At 31.0% G+C, this 17,358-nt stretch overlaps 2 protein-coding genes across 2 annotated transcripts; one reads left to right on the forward strand and one right to left on the reverse strand.

The window, feature by feature from the left end:
• Positions 1 to 137: 137 nt before the first annotated feature.
• HMGB3 (high mobility group protein B3, putative) lies at positions 138 to 9,135 on the forward strand (the record flags this gene model as incomplete). Its single annotated transcript, XM_029007123.1, is given in 6 exon segments — positions 138 to 2,957; positions 2,971 to 3,528; positions 3,542 to 7,060; positions 7,322 to 7,478; positions 7,748 to 8,680; positions 8,978 to 9,135. 6 exon segments carry the CDS (start codon positions 138 to 140, stop codon positions 9,133 to 9,135), a joined length of 8,145 nt encoding a protein of 2,714 aa, XP_028863544.1.
• Positions 9,136 to 10,513: 1,378 nt separating this feature from the next.
• PmUG01_13015900 (conserved Plasmodium protein, unknown function) lies at positions 10,514 to 14,032 on the reverse strand (the record flags this gene model as incomplete). Its single annotated transcript, XM_029007124.1, has 1 exon — positions 10,514 to 14,032. One exon carries the CDS (start codon positions 14,030 to 14,032, stop codon positions 10,514 to 10,516), a length of 3,519 nt encoding a protein of 1,172 aa, XP_028863545.1.
• Between the last annotated feature and the right edge of the window lie 3,326 nt (positions 14,033 to 17,358).

A 17,358-nucleotide genomic window follows, 5' to 3' on the forward strand; every position in this document is an offset into this window, starting at 1 on the left:
AATTATAAAAAAAAGGCTTAAAAAGAAGCATAAAAAAAAGGCTTAAAAAGAAGTATAAAAAAAAGGCTTAAAAAGAAGCATAAGAAAAGTCTTAAAAAAAAGGCGTAACGAGAAGCTTAAAAAAAGGGGTAAACATAATGGAAGTAGTTGAACAAGGAGGAAGCGCCTTTGATATGGCAGATTTTAAAAAGAACGAAAATTTTTTAGACCAAAATTTAAGAAATTATTTTAATTTATTGTATATGAATGAATGTAATAACATTTATAATATTTGCAAAATATGCAATATATACAACCGCTTACATAACCTTATATGTAATACCGCCCGAAATTTAATACGTAATGTAATACTTGACACCATACATATTGTAGTGTGTAATACTATAGGTAAGAATTATCTCCAACAAAATAATAAACAAAGAGGTTATCCCCTTAATAAATGTAGTGCAGCAAATAGGCTGGCGATTTCTACCCGAGATGATATTATGATAGTTTGCGCAGAAAAATTTGTAGATATTTATTTCCAACAAACTATGAAGTTTTATTTACAAAAAGAGAGCAAGTATTATAAGAAACTGTGTCATATTTGCAATATAATAATAACTCATGTTAATTATCTAGTTGAAAAGAAGAAGAAAAAAAAAAAAAAAAAAAAAAAAGAAGTAATTAATTTAATTGAAAAAGAAGTTAACGATTATACGAAAACAATTGATTATGAGGAAACTAAACGAATAAGCAGCAGTGGTAATAGCCATCAGGACTTTAGTGATCCTGGGGACAATACAATTTATTTGAGAGAGATAAGTCTAAACAATGAATTATCCAGTACGCCATTTCAAAGTATCAATAGGAGTAAAATGGATAACGTTCCTTTTTTCAGTAACCTAGAAATTTTATACCATATTAACATTGTGAGAAATGTGCATAGTATAATTAATATGAATCGTCAAACCAGTGTAAGTCTTATTAATAAATTAGGGTCGTTATACAATCACATTGTTGGCACATGCCGCACTGTTTATGGTAACGACCTTGTGAATGATAATATCAATGAATATAATAGCCATAATACGGATGAAGGTTGTAGGGATAGTACAGATGGAGATAGCCATCAGGACACAAGGGAAAATAAGGACTATAATGATAGGGAAAACAACGAGTATGATGACAAAAGTAGTAATAATAATAATAATGATTATACCAAAAAAAACAATAAATGCAGCAGCGAAGGTAAGAGGAGCAGTGGCAACGATAATGAAGGCGATGAGGATGGCGAGGGACAAGGGAAGGGGAACAACAACAAAGAGAATGATGAAAAAGAGAAGGAAGAGGAGGAGAATGATAACAATGAGAATGACAACGAGGAGAATGATAACAATGAGAATGACAATCAGGAGAATGATAACAATGAGAATGACAATCAGGAGGATGACAATCAGGAGAATGACAATCAGGAGAATGATAACAATGAGAATGACAATCAGGAGGATGATGAGGATAAAAGCGATGACGAGGCGAATGATGAAGAAGTGAGTGATGACGAGGAAAATGATGATGATGAGAATAAAGAGAGGAACCACAGCGGAGATGGGGGGAATGAGCGAAAGAGGAGCATTTACAAGTTTTACTACAACAAAATAAAGGAAATAAAATCCAACATGTTCATAAAAAGATATAAGAATTCGGAAAAATATATTAAAAAGAAAATATTTAACTACTTGAGTAAAAATAATATAATTGGTGATATAGATATAGACAGTATATATATATATGTAAAAAATGTTTATTATATAATTATAAAGAATGAAAAACTTTTATATTTCTTCCTATGTAATACTAAGGATGTTATGAATGCTATTGTAAAGAATGAGAAAATGAATAAAGTACGTTACATAAAAAAAGATTTCTTTTTGTATTTCCTTATGCGTGAAAAGGAAATATATGCAAAATTATTTAATCAGATTAATGCAAAATATGAAAATGGTGAACTATTATTGAAATTAAAAAATCTACGAAGGAAATTGAAGAAATTAAAGTGTAAAGAAGAGAATAACCTGTTCGAAGAGAGCATGCAGCAGTTGTATTTTTTGAAGAGGAGCAACAGAAGCTACAGGAATGATGATGATGGTGGTGTTAATATCAGTAACAATAACATAAATGGTAACGTCAACAACAATAACAGTAGCAGTTGGAGTAATAATAAGTATAATCCCCTGGCGTATAGAGGGATTTACCACAGGCGCAATAACTCACTTTACCCTAGTAACTCTGTGCTAAATATATCCTTAAAAAATTTAATACCGAAACTGTACAATTGTAAAGATTTTAAGGAGACAAATAATTTGATTCATAACATTGGGAGAAGCATTAACAGGAGATGCTTATTTTCTAGCATTGCGCAGAAGAAGAAAAAAAAGAAAAAGAAAAAGGAGACGCATAGCAAGGTTGCCGGTAGTTTTAGTGGTAATATGGGTGGAATTATCGGCAATAGTTACGCTAATAACTTTGGTACTAATTGCGTCAATAACTTTGGCACTAATTGCGTCAATAACTTTGGCACTAATTGCGCTAATAACTTTGGCACTAATTGCGCTAATAACTTTGGCACTAATTGCGCTAATAACTTTGGCACTAGTTATAGTAACAACTATGTGAGCATGTGCACAAGTAACTACAATATTTCATATGGTACCAATTTCAAGGGAGATACTAACCAGATAGAAGAGAATAAAGAAGTAAAGAAGAAATCTGTTAGAGGAATAACATCTTTTACACTGTTTGCAAGGGAAAAGAGAAAAGAATTGTTGAACCAAAAAGTGTTTCTAGGTAGTTCATTAACAGAACAAACATCGGCAGTTGCAAAAATATGGAATAGTTTAAGTAACGAAAAGAAAAAAGAATGGGCTGCTAAAGCATCAAAAATAAATGAAGAAAATTTCTTATTGCAGAAAAAAAAAAAAAAAAAGAAAATTTACTGCATTCAGTATATTTGCACGTGAAAAAAGAAAAGAATATAAAGAGAAAAATATTGATATGGGTATAACCTTAGCTCAACAAAATTCATATGTTTCCAAATTATGGAAACAACTTTCCAATGAAGAAAAAAATAGATATAAAATTTTATCAAATAATGTAAATGCAGCTGTAGCGAAAAATTATAAAAGTGATGTAAACTGTATGAATGGAGAAAGGCCCAGTGGATTTAAAGGAAGAATTAAGGCCTTAGACAATATGATGAGTCAGCATTTTTCTAACAATAGCTTGGGATATAACATAAACGGTGTTAGCAGAATGAACAATGTTAGCACCATGAACAATGTTAGCACCATGAACAATGTTAGCGGCTTGAACGGTGTTAACTGTATGAACGACATAAACAGTAGTAATATGAGTTACATTATAGATAACATAAACAGTGCAGACGTTATTAACAACTCTCATTATGTGAACGATGCAATATGCAACTTAAATAAGAGTGGACCAACATTTGATAACACAAGAGAAAAAAAAAATGGTAAAATGAAAAAAAAAAAAAAAAAATAAACAGGATATAATGCAGATGGAACAAGGAAAATTGATGAATAATAATTATATGTATAGAAATACAAATTCTTTTTACGACCCTAATTATAATCCAGCTATTTATCAAAATATTACAAATATGAATAATCATCCCTACCAAAATGGGGATATCTCAAATAATAACATGGCACCATCTTACAATAGAGTTAACAACGTTTTTTCGAATAATATGATCAGTGGCAATTCTTGTACGATATCTTTTCAAAATGATAACAAAGCATCTTTGTATCTTCCAGGGAAGCATAACAATGTAATGACTTACTATTCACACGGTGATAATTCGAGTATAATTGGAATTACCGTTGGCAGCATACATAATACTAGTGGATTGACTAATCCTAGCGCCATGAGTAATATTAATGATGTTCCTAGTAGTGCCAGTGATAATAATAGGATTCAAATAAACGGAGAAGGAATAAAAAACATTATGAATAGTGATCCCAATGTAGCAACTGCTGGTGAAGTATCGATTAGTATAAATAAAGACAACTGTTCGATGAATAATGACGAATTGCATAATAATATGTTAAGCATGAACGATACAAACATGTATAACATGAATGGTAGTAACTATGGCATTAGCAGCAGCCATAACAATAACAACAATATATTTAATAGTGCGTCCAGTAGTATCCACCTCAACAGAGGATATATTAATAACCCCGGCAGTGATAACGTTGGCAACATGGACAATTTGAACTTGACAAATAGAAATATAAATGCAGAACAATTTATATACCATGGATATAACAAAAATACAATAACAGGAAATTATGGACACGCTTTGAATGAAGTCCATTTGAACGATAATGATTTATTACCTTATAGACAAAAGAATAAAACTAAAGTTGAAGAGATGTTAAGGAAAAAAATGAAAAAAGATGAAAAACAAAAATTGAAAGAAAAAAAAATGATGATGAAATTATATGATAAAAGACGCAAACAGTTGTTGAAGGCTGAAAAGTTGATGGAAAAAAAAAAAAAAAAAAAAAATTTTATTAATGGCATTAACGGTAATGCTGGCGGTAACGCAAACAGTTATAGTAATGTTAACCACATTAGCACTAATTTACTAAACGGAAATAGCGAAAAATGCATGTATTATGCACCCAACGTGATGAACAATAACGACATGAGTATGAATCCTTTCGGTGTATCGAACACGTTAATGAACAATTCAGTTGTTAATAATTTCACTTTTTACTCAAACTTGGACAAGGAAGGAATTAAGATCCTGAACACTAACCACGTAAACCTTACAAGTAACAGCGTTGCGGCGGGGGGTATGTCAGCTGGAGCTACAACACCAAGCGGAAGTACCCCTAGAGGAGTTACTGCTGGCGGAATTAGCTCTAACGCACTTGCTGCAGGCGGAGTTATTACCAGCAGAATGGGGAGTGGAAACATTATTAGTAAAAATGTAATTAGAAGAAACTTAACTAGTAATACTATTCCAATAAACAATATTGGCAATAATAGTAATAGTGACAGTAACGCGATGAACTACCAGATGTTAGGGAACTCGAGTAATTTGACGAAAGGGAACAGTAACGAATTTGCCTCGTACAATTATATGAACAAATATGCAGGAGGTATCACAGACATAAGAACTTATAACCAAACTAATCGCGTCCATATAAGGACAAATAACAACAGGAAAAATTATGAACAGATCAAAAATATTCAGGATAATAAAGTACCTAATCATAGTAGTGCTCAAAATGAAGCAATTTACCAGAACACTACTAATGAGAAACTTAAAAAGAAAAACTTAGTAAACAACTTAGATACTAACATAACCAATTTTAGTGGGATTGTAAGCGGCCAAATAGGAAACGCAAGCCGTCATATAGGAAACGCAAGCGGTCATATAGGAAACGCAAGCGGTCATATAGGAAACGCAAGCGGCCAAATAGGAAACACAAGCGGCCAAATAGGAAACACAAGCGGCCAAATAGGAAACGTAAGCGGCCAAATAGGAAACGTAAGCGGCCAAATAGGAAACGTAAGCGGCCAAATAGGAAACGTAAGCGGCCAAATAGGAAACGTAAGCGGCCAAATAGGAAACGTAAGCGGCCAAATAGGAAACGTAAGCGGCCAAATAGGAAACGTAAGCGGCCAAAGCGAAAGCATGAACAACGTAAGTTATTTAAACGATGAGTCTTACTACAACAACAATCGTTATGGAGATTACGATTATAATATGGGCAATTATTACAATGAAGTGAGAAGCAATGATACCACCACCATGTACCAACACACGAACAGGAAATATGATGTGGATAAAATACATAATTATAACTTAACCAATTTAGACGAAAAGATGGTTAAAGAAAAAAACGTACAGCAAAATAATTTGACGTTTATTGATAAGGACACATCTCCATTTTATTCCGTAAACCAGATGTATAATCAGAGTGACAACATTAGTAACGTTAATAACTTTGCAAGCATTGACAATAATGTAAAAGGGGTGAGTGGTACAGGTGGTATAAGTAACACAAGCAGCATTGTCGGTGTAGGCGGGTTCTATGATATTAATAGGATCAACAAAATTCCTTCTCAGAGCGGAAAGGGGGCATATGGATACAATGCAAGTGGCCCTAATTTAATGAGCAAAAGTCAAGTAAATATAAGCCCAAACGGTTATACTAATAGTAACCAAATGAAGGCAAATATGAGTTTAAAAGAGGAAAAATATTTCATTAATAACAATAATAGAGGTAGTGGCAATAACAATACTAGTAGCAGTAATAACAACGGTAAGAGTGCGATTAGCGGGGATGTATACCATAACAGTAATTATAGTGGCTGTTGTAAAGAAATAGCAAAGGATTCAGACGAAATTAGAAAAGGTCTAAATTATGATAAAAATTATTACCATGAAAAAAATATGAACATGTACATAAATAATAGCAATACGCTTAGTATGGATGTAAATAGGAACAATTTTGAAAACAATTTATATAAGAATGATCATCAAAATAGGCAATTAAATAACACATCTTATTTTAATGAAAATACAAAAACTACGAGTACCATAAAAAATAATATTTTGGGATCAGAAACGGTAAATAATAATTACAATAGCTTAATAACTACCACAGCACAGCATCATACTATTAATTTAAACGAAACAATGAACAGTGATTTGAATATGAACTTAAATTATGGCACCTTAAATTACGTAAACAATTGTGGAAATAATGACAATGATATTGATCATAATCATAATCATAATAATAATAATAACACCATATATTTTTACCCCCACAATAGTGCCAATAACGGCACTAATATCAGCATCAGTATGGGCAGCAATAATAGCAGTAACAATTACGATGGGAAACATAACAGTCCGGATATGTACAACAACGAAGATGTTAACTGCGTTACGAATACAAATAATTTGATTTATTATCCTGGTCGTGTGTTCGAGGAAAATAAGTTGAACGAAAACCTTGTATACTTTGATGCCGTAAGGAATCCAAGCCCCGCCCATACATATGTGCATATATATACATTTTAAGAATTATATAAATTTGCTTTTTTTGTAAATAGTTTTTGTGTGCTAAACGTTTTGAGAATTTTTTTTTTTTTTTTTTTTTTTTTTTTTTTTTTTCCTCCTTGTGTAAAGATTTAAGCACACATGACTGATCTCGTTTTATCTGCACCCATGTTGTATACATTTTTTTATATGTACACATTTATACGCCTGTTGGGTGCTCCTAATTTTCAGGACATTCATAGAATACCCGGAGTGATGGAAGATACTGAAGTTGGTGGTCCCAAGGAAAAACAATTTTTCAATAATGCTTCTCATTTTTTAGAGTTAGTAAATAAAAAGATAAGAAGAAAAAAAAAAAAAAAGGCTAGTTCCGTTAATGATGTTAGTGGTAATGTTAAATATGTGAATACATATTTTTACGTATAAATGTCTTGTGGGTGTGGGAGTATAATCTCCTTTTGTATTTCCTGCATGTCTGAGTATATTTATGTATGTTAAGAGTAAGAGGTGTTTATGTATGTGAACACAGTCACCTGTGCGTACATGTGCATACGTGGATGTACATATATGCATACATGGATATACATACGTACGTGTACATACACGTACAAACACACTTATATACCTATGCATGTTTATCCCTGCGCACCTGTGTAGATAACGGATGCACCATTTGGGACCTAGTGATAAAGAACAGAAGGAAAAGGAATAAAAGAAAAGACAAAAAAGATACGTGCGAAGAGCACTGTGGTAACAATTCAGTGGAAGGAGGAGAGGATAGAAACGAAAGCAACGATATTAATATCTTAATGTCATATGATGAAGGAAAAGTAGGCATAAATCAAAATGATAACTATGCAAGTAAAGGTGAATATGATATTATTAACTGCATTTTTAATAACACGGAAAGGGAAGAAAATGCTTCATTATATGGTGAGCAAGTGGATGAAGCAGCACACGAAAAGGTGGGCAAAGAAGAAGGCACTGAAAGATTGGCGAGTGTGGCAGACGTAGTAGACGTGGCAGATGTAACAGACGTGGCAAATCCAGAAGACCCAATGGCCGAAAGCAACTGCGACGACTTCCTGAATTTTCTGAACGCGTGCAGCTCGAATTACTCGAATAAATTAAACATAAATGAGAATGGAGAAATTATATATGATGACAAAAGGAAATGTAATTCGAATAATTTAATAAACGAAAATTATAATTGTGATAATTTAAGTTTGTTAATGAAAAAAAAAAAAAAAATTAATCAAAATTTGAATAATTGTCAAATAGAAAAATATAATAATGCTTATAAAAAAAACAAATTATGTAAATGGACAAATAAAGAAACTGAAAAATTTTATGAAGCTATTGAAATGTTTGGTATTGACTTAATGATGGTTAGAGCATTAATGCCAAAATTTTCGGATAAACAAATTCGTGATAAATATAAAAGAGAAAAAAAAATAAATCCATCCAAAATTGAAGAAGCTATAAAAAAGAATAAAGTAATTGATCTCGATGCCTATGAAAATGAAAATGGGAAAATTGATAACTCAACACACTACAAGTACTATGAGTCCACCTCCTCCAGTGACAGTGGTAATTGGCTTTTTCCATACATACATACATACACACATACATACACATATATATATAAATGTGCAAGATTTTTTCTTGCATACGTGTTATATGTATGATCACCACGCCCCATGTATGTGTGAGGTGCAAAAAGTGCTATAAATGTTATGAGTCATTTCTTTTCCCATGCGAAAATGCCCCACAGACTGTTCATACACGCGTACGTACATAAGTTACACACACATGCATATACCCCAGTGAGTACATATGATATATACCCATTTATACACACGTGATTTATAACGTTTCCCAATGCAGGTGATAATAATAGTGTGAAAAAGAATAAAACATGGACAGCTGGCGAATCAGAAATAAATATCCTGAGCATTTTTGATGACAAAGAAGATGAATATAATATGGATGATTATAGGTCCAACCAGGAAAATCCTGAAATCAACATTTTAACGTTGTTTTAATTTTTGAACAATTTTTGCACATCATTTATTTTGATAGTTATAAAAAAAAAGCTTTGATTTTATTTTAAAAGCAAATAATTTTACAATTTTACAATCTTACATTTTTATTTTTTCAAATAAAAAATATGACGATGGTATTCGAAATCGTAGTACCTTTTAAATTTTTAAAAAATACTTCATGTGAATATGCTCATGTGGGGATACGCGTACGGTACATGTGCTTACATAAGTACATGCTAATAAATGTGTACACAATATACTTACGTACGTACATCTATATATATGTATTGTGCGTGTTTGTATTTACAAGTGGTCCCGTTTGTAAAACAGTGTACTTTTTTTTCTCCCCACCTATTTTTCGTTTTTAAATTGCCTCTATATATGTATATATATATATATATATATATATATATATATATATATATACGCTTTTAAATGTTCATAAATTTTCGAACCACCGCTCTTCCTTTTTTCTTTTTTTATAAAAAATTTATGCAAATTTTATTAAAGAACAGTTTGCTCTTTCCGTATTGCCTTTTTTTTAATTTTTAATTTAAAGAAAAGCTGCGGATTTATTTCCCCAAAAAAACAGAGGACAACAAGTAGATAGTAAGTGGTGCATAGTTTTGTAAATAGCAGAGCAGTTAAATACATTTATATTCGCAAATAATTGGTAGCTGATAAGTTGACAGCTCATAAAATATTCATATTTGAAAGTTTCTCTTTCAGTGCAGTGAAGCAGACCTTTTATGACAAAAAATTATCATATATACTAATAAGTAAACAGTAAGTGAACAACATGAGAATAATATGTGCAAAATACATTATATGAAAAATAGGTGAATAACATTTTAAAAAATTCAAACCCCACGCAAAAATATGAAAATTAAAGAAAAAGATAAAGCATAAAAGCGCAAAGCATGAAATGGGAGGCAACTGTTGAAAAAAAAAAAAAAAAAAAAAAAAAAAGTGCAAAATAAATAAAGATAACGAGATAAATAAAGGTATTAACTAGATAAATTATTACGACTAAACAAATTATTTTGTTGGGCCGAAATATAACAAACGCATGTTACTTCTTTAAATTTTGATCAGCTACGGGGTTTGGCCATAATGCAACCCTACTACTACCTATACCCTTGGAGATGAGTGAAGGGGGGGGGGGTATAATTATATTCCTGTTTCCCTCTTCTCCTTCTTCGTTGCTAGCACTTGTACGTTTGTAAACATTAAGTGCCACATGTACGCATTTATACACGTACACACATACGTATATACTTACATACGTATATACTTACATACGTATATACTTACATACGTATATACTTACATACGCATATTACTTACACATATTATATGTACAGCTGGGAAGCCAAACTTACATGTCAAAATTGATCAAATTAAGTATGTCTTTGAGCTTTCTCTTGTAGTCCAAGTGACTGTGTATGATGCCACTAGCATCGTAGTTCTCTATGTTTGGTACCTTCACCGAAATAAGCCCGGCGACGCTTAACTTCCATTCCATGTATCTATATAAGAAGCCTAACAGCCAATCATTCTTTGAATAAACATTAATAACACGATTCGTTACAACCATTCTAATTTTCTCCCAAACCCTACTACTAGTAGTTGCAGGTAAACCAATAAAAATTGCATTACTTACAATATTGTACAATTTTTTCGAATATAAATATTTTAAACAATAAAAAATTACACGAGCACCAACTGAGTAACCAATTAAAATAACAGGTCTTTGACCAACTGTATTTCTATCGCTAAGTGCATCTGCCAAAATACGACCAGCTTGTTGAGCTCTTTCTCTTATTAATAAATATACATTGTCAAGATTTGATGCATATTTAATTAGTGCTAAGGGCCAAGTTAAAGCTGCACTTAATGTGCTAGCAATGGTATACTGTAACCATATCTTACTAGCTGTTATAGCAAATTCTTGTGATAACATAGTTTCAATTAACGATCCTAAAGTTTTTAATAAATGATTTTCCCATTTCAATCCATATAAATCACAATAACAATTTGGAAAAACATCTAACCATGGAGTCGTTATATCATCATCCGTTTTAATTTCTCCACTTACACATACACATACACTTAAAGATTTTGAAATATTCCCATTTAACATAATAAATTCAAATGTTCTAATATTTGCTATTCTTCTACTATATTTATATCCTGTTAAACCTGCTCCACCTGCACCAAATAAAGAAACAATAAAAGCCAAACCACTAGCTGATGCTAAAAATGCTGTTAAACTGCTACCACCTGCACCTAATGCTGTTAAACCAGCTATAATACCTGGTGCTGCTAGCCCTGCAGTAAATGCTATTAATGCACCACCACCTAAAGCAGCTGCAGCTATTTTCATTCTTCTTATTTTTCTCCTTTTAGATGTTTCATCTGTTGATGCTTGTAATGCATTTATTAAATCTGCTGCTAAGTTTTCTTCTATCCTTAATATTAACAGTTCATTAATTTTTAGACACTTTGCAAATTTTTGAAAATATAATTGTATTCGTGCATTATTATTTCCAGTCATTATATATGTTGTAATTAAATCTCTTAGTAACACAGATTTCACTTCTGGACCTCTTGTTGGTACTCCATGATTTAAGTGCTTATCAATATCACTTTCATCATATATACTGTTGTCATATTCGAATGTATCACATTTTTTTATATTTGTCTTTATTCTCGACTGTATGTCGTCTGCACCTTCCCTTTTGCACTCATAATCCATTGCCGCTTTCTCTGATATGTCTTTTTCAATATAAAAGCTCAATTTGCTGTTATTTGCCTTCTTCCCCGAACCTTCCTTGTTGCCATGTTCGTTGTTATTTAAGCTTCCATGTTTGTTGGCATTTCCATTCTTATCACCATTCTTTTCTTCATCATCCTCTTTACTAATACATTTACCGTCGCAATATCCTTCGTCCTTATTCGCATCGTTCTCACAACCATTATCGTATCCATTCTTGCTCCTACTTCCACTCCCATCCTTGCTCTCTTTCTTTCTCTCCCTTTCTCCACATTTTTGGGCCCCAGTGGTATTATCTTTTCCGCTGATACTAATTTGGCTAGTGATCTTTTTTTCCTCATCAAGACTACATGGGTCCTCACTTGCGAGCTGATCACAGTTGCTTGAGTTCGGTGCACATTTACTCCGTTCTCTACTAACTTGACTAACTTGTTCAACTTGCTCAACTTGACCAGCTGACTCAACTTGATCGTTTTGGTTGCTTCGACTAGCTTTCGCATATCGCGCAGGTTTACCACTGCTTATACTGTTTGGCACCTTCCCCTGCAGTTCTCCCGGGCATCTTGTGGTTCGTACGGTGTGACTGCTCATGTTGTTAGTCCCCCCTCCCCCACCTCTACTCAAAGCAAAGTAGTCATTTATGGCTTCACCACTGTATGTTTCATCAATTTCTCTTTGAATAAAGCTGCCACGGAAGGAAGCTAAGTTTTTAATATCGCTTTTATTATCATCAAGTTCATCTTCATCCTCTAATATATCACTATCTGAGTATTCCTTGTCATCACTTAAATGTTCATTATTATGTTGTTCATCTATATGATCATTCTGCCAAAAATCCATTTCATTATTTAATTCTTCAACAACCTTTTTAAATTTTACGTCAATAAGTGGTTGAAGATGTTCTATTTGAGTTAATAAATTATCAACAAACGGTTTTTCATATAACTGATATATTTTTCTATCTCCAGTTATATCTCTTATTAATTCCCTTTGTTCTAATGGTTTAATTATACATTGATATGCTACTGAGTCTATTACCAATAATTCAGATAATTTTTTTAAAAAATTTTTTGATAACTCATCTAAATTATTTTGAACTTCTATATCATCAAATGAATCAATATGCTTTATTATAATGCACGCAAATAAAGCTAAAATATTTTCTTTAATTTCTCTTGGAATATTCATAAATTTATCATTATTTATTGGTATATATTGCAAACGCAATGCTTCTAAATTTGCATTCAATCTTTTTTTTTGCAATTTTTTTTCTCTTTTTCTTATATAATCCATTGTTTCTCTTTCTAGTAAATCTGGGAAATCGTTAAATGAGCATTTCTCAAAAATACTTGCCGAGAAATTTCTTTTAACAAATGAGTTAATTTTATTGTAGTATGGTGATAGTGATTCCTCCTCTTCTTCCTCTTTGCAGCTGTCACCTTGAGCATCCCCTGCTAAGGGTCTTTTCCTCCTGGAGCTGTTGTACTCACTCTGGTATTCACCATTACAATTTTTCAGGTCAACGTTATCATCCATTGCATCTCTTTTATCGTCTACTTTATCGTCTACTTTATTGTCTTTTTTATCATCTTTTTTATGGCTTTTTTTACTACCCTTTATGTCCTCATCGCTACCACCACTGGTACTCCGCTTGACCGCCATACTCCCTATGCTATTATTATCACCATCATCGTTGTTATTGTTGTTATAGTTGTAATCATTGCCATCCTTGTTGCCCTTTCCCTCCCTATGGCCTCCAGCACTATGTGCACTCGAATTATCTAAACTAAAACATTTATAATTCTCTTCAATTTTTATATTTAACTCTTTCGTTGACTTATTGCTGTAATATCTTTTTTTGCTAATAATATTATTTTTCAAAGCATTATCACATAAACTTTTCAAAAATGCCTCTTCTATTTCTGCATTTTTTACGGGACTTATATCACTTAGATATACTTTTCCTTCTTCAATTCTTTTCTTAACATTCTTGTCAATACCTTTAACAACATGAATTGATTCGAGGCTTAGGATTGTCTTATTGGACCCTTGAAATATTTGCTTCTCACTTACAAAATCATCATCACTGATATCATCCAAGTCACAGGTACCTTTTAACATCACTCAAAAAAAAAAAAAAAAAAAAGAGAACACGAAAGGGAAAGGGAAAAAGGAAATGGAAAAGGAAAAAGAAATAGAAAACGAAATAGAAAACGAAATAGAAAACGAAATAGAAAGAGAAAAAAAAGGGAATTCAAACAAATAAGCAGGCTTAGGGGAATAATCTTATTTATAATGAAGATCATATATGTACATAATATATGAGCGTATGTACTATAAATGCATACGTACATACATATAAATATCTATAAGTACGTTCGTTCAAAGAACGATCATTCTTTATATATAATCATTTTGACTCTTGAAAAATTGCAAAAATATGCTTATACAAAAAAAAAAAAAAAAAAAAAATTAAAATTACGTCAAAATAACGTCAAAATAACGTCAAAATAACGTCAAAATATCGTCAAAATGAAGCCAAAATAACGCTAAAACAAATTTTAAAAAAAGCTATAAATTATATAACTTCACAAAAAACAGAAAAAAAAAATTTAAATAGTTCAAATAACACTTTTCAATTATATATACATATATATATATTTATATTTACGAATTCGTAAATTTCAATCTACATTTTTTTATTTATTTCTTTCACTATTTCTTCTCATAAGCACAAGGAAAGGAAAAAATGAAAGAGGAATAAACAAATGAACGAAAGAGGAATAAACAAATGAACGAAAGAGGAATAAACAAATGAACGAAGGAGGAATGAACAAATGAACGAAAGAGGAATGAACAAATGAACGAAAGAGGAATGAACAAATGAACGAAAGAGGAATGAACAAATGAACGAAAGAGGAATGAACAAATGAACGAAAGAGGAATGAACAAATGAACGAAAGAGGAATGAATAAATGAACGAAAGAGGAATGAACAAATGAATCAAAAAAGAACAAACAAATGAAAGAAAAAACAATAAATAATAGAAAAAGGAATAAACAAGAGAACAAAATGATGAATGAAAAAATTAAGAAAAAAAAAAAAAAAAATTCGATACGTATGGAATGGTCCAATAAAAAAAAAAAATAATAACAGCATAAATTTAATTATGTTTTTTTCTTCTTCGAAATCTAACAAAATAAAAGAAGTGGAAAAGGGAAAACAAACAAACAAAAAAAAAAGGTATGAAGATGGATGTATGGCGTAACAATAGCAGCAAGTGAAAATGACAAGAAGTAAAAATGACAAGGAGTGAAAATGGTAGAAAGTGAAAATGACAGGATGTGAAAATGACAGGATATGAAAATGACAGGATATGAAAATGACAGGAAGTGAAAATGACAAGAAGTGAAAATGACAAGAAGTAAAAATCGCAGGGAGTGAAAATGACAGGATATGAAAATGACAGGATGTAAAAATGAGAGGATGTGAAAATGGCAGGATGTGAAAATGATAGAAATCAGTGTTAAGAAAAATAAATATTACAACGTTAAAGAAATTACAGTGTAGTAAAATGGTAATTAGTATAATGGTAAAAAACGAACAGGTGAAAAAGAAAACATTTAGAGTCGAAATTTAAAATATAACCAAAAATACAATAACGAATACTAAATAGTAGTGAAGTATGAAAAAATTTTACAAAGTATATGACTAGTGAACTATTTTAAAAAAGGAGCAAGTTAATAAAGAGAAAAAAAAAAAAAAAAAAAAAAAAAAAAAACAAGAAAAAAAAGAAAAATAAAGAATAAAATGACTCAACTAGATTAACATTGTATACCATGTACGTATTTATGTATGTTTGCATGTATTATATATATATATATATTATATATATATTTCAATGTGCTTGCTAAAACAATAAAAGGGTGACATAAAAATACAAAATAAAAATATATAACAGCGAGGAAAGACGAAATGGATGAGCAACGCATATGAAGCATTATGATGAAATATAAAAATGTTTTTTATGATGATTCAAACAGAATGATGCAATGAAAATCCATTAAAAAAAAATAAAATAAAAATAGACAAATAATGTAAAAACAGCAAAAAATTCCAATGCAAGTTGTACATAACCAAGGAAAAATTGTTAAAATTTTTTGTTTAAACTCTCCTCAAAATTAAAATAAGGTGTAAAAGAAATTTCACGTGCATATATATATATACATTCCTTCCCCGTATTTTACACAAATCGCATTTTTACAAATGTGTCTTCGAATAGTAAATAAAATTTTTCCCGTTATCCCCCATATTATATACTACCGCTTATCGTGTTTTAGTGTATTTCTCTTGTGCAGCTTCTTTAGAAGTTCACTTTTGCGTTGATATATTATATCCATATGTGTATATAGTGCATGTATATATATATATTTATATATGCTTATATACATACGTGTACGTACCTAAGTTGTTACTTAGCACATGCATTTTCCGCAGCCATAAGGGCACGTGCTATCACTTTTCATTATTCAACGCAAAGAAGTTAAATTATATGAAGTTAAATTATATGAAGTTAAATTATGTGAAGTCAAATTATGTGAAGTCTAATTATGTGAAGTCAAATTATGTGAAGTCAAATTATGTGAAGTCAAATTATGTGAAGTCAAATTATGTGAAGTCAAATTATGTGAAGTCAAATTATATTAAATTAAATTATAGTAAATTATATTACATTAAATAATTTAAAAAAAAAAAAAAAAAAAATTTTAATTTTCTGTAAGCAAAAAAATTTGCACCGTTGTGATGGATTAAAAAAATACGAGAACTGGTAAAAGTGGAAGAAAATAAAGATGACAGTAAAAAATATATTAGCGCCATTTTTTTTATGGGTTTCACAAATGAAAAGGTAAATACAGTTATATCGACGTTACTGAAAGCGGACAAATATATTCATTTCGTTTCACCCGTGTGCATATGTATATATATGTATGTATACGTACATAGGAATACTTGTACTTATGTACATTCATGCATGTACAGTTACGTATGCACAATTACATATATATATGTACGCATATATTACCCCGGACTTACAATTTTTCCCCGCATGTCCAATATTTTAACACTCCGAATTGTCGTAGGCACAACTATTACTACTATTATACCACTTCAATGTGGACATATTATCTGGAAAAAACATAAAGAACTAGTTAAATAGAAGTATTAACGTAGGAATGGCACATCATAGCCCTAGTAATGACTGCTATTCGTGGTCATTGAAAATACGGCTACGCCAAATTTTCCGTTATAGGAAAGCGCCTTATTCAAAATGAGAAAAAGAGAAAAAAAAAAAAAGAAGGATAAAATAGAATAAAATAAAGCTAAATAAAACAAAATGAAGCAAAATAAAGATATGATAATATAAAGCAAAATAAAACATCCTCATT

Source organism: Plasmodium malariae (assembly GCF_900090045.1).
Source record: "Plasmodium malariae genome assembly, chromosome: 13".
In the NCBI taxonomy this organism is placed as follows: domain Eukaryota; phylum Apicomplexa; class Aconoidasida; order Haemosporida; family Plasmodiidae; genus Plasmodium; species Plasmodium malariae.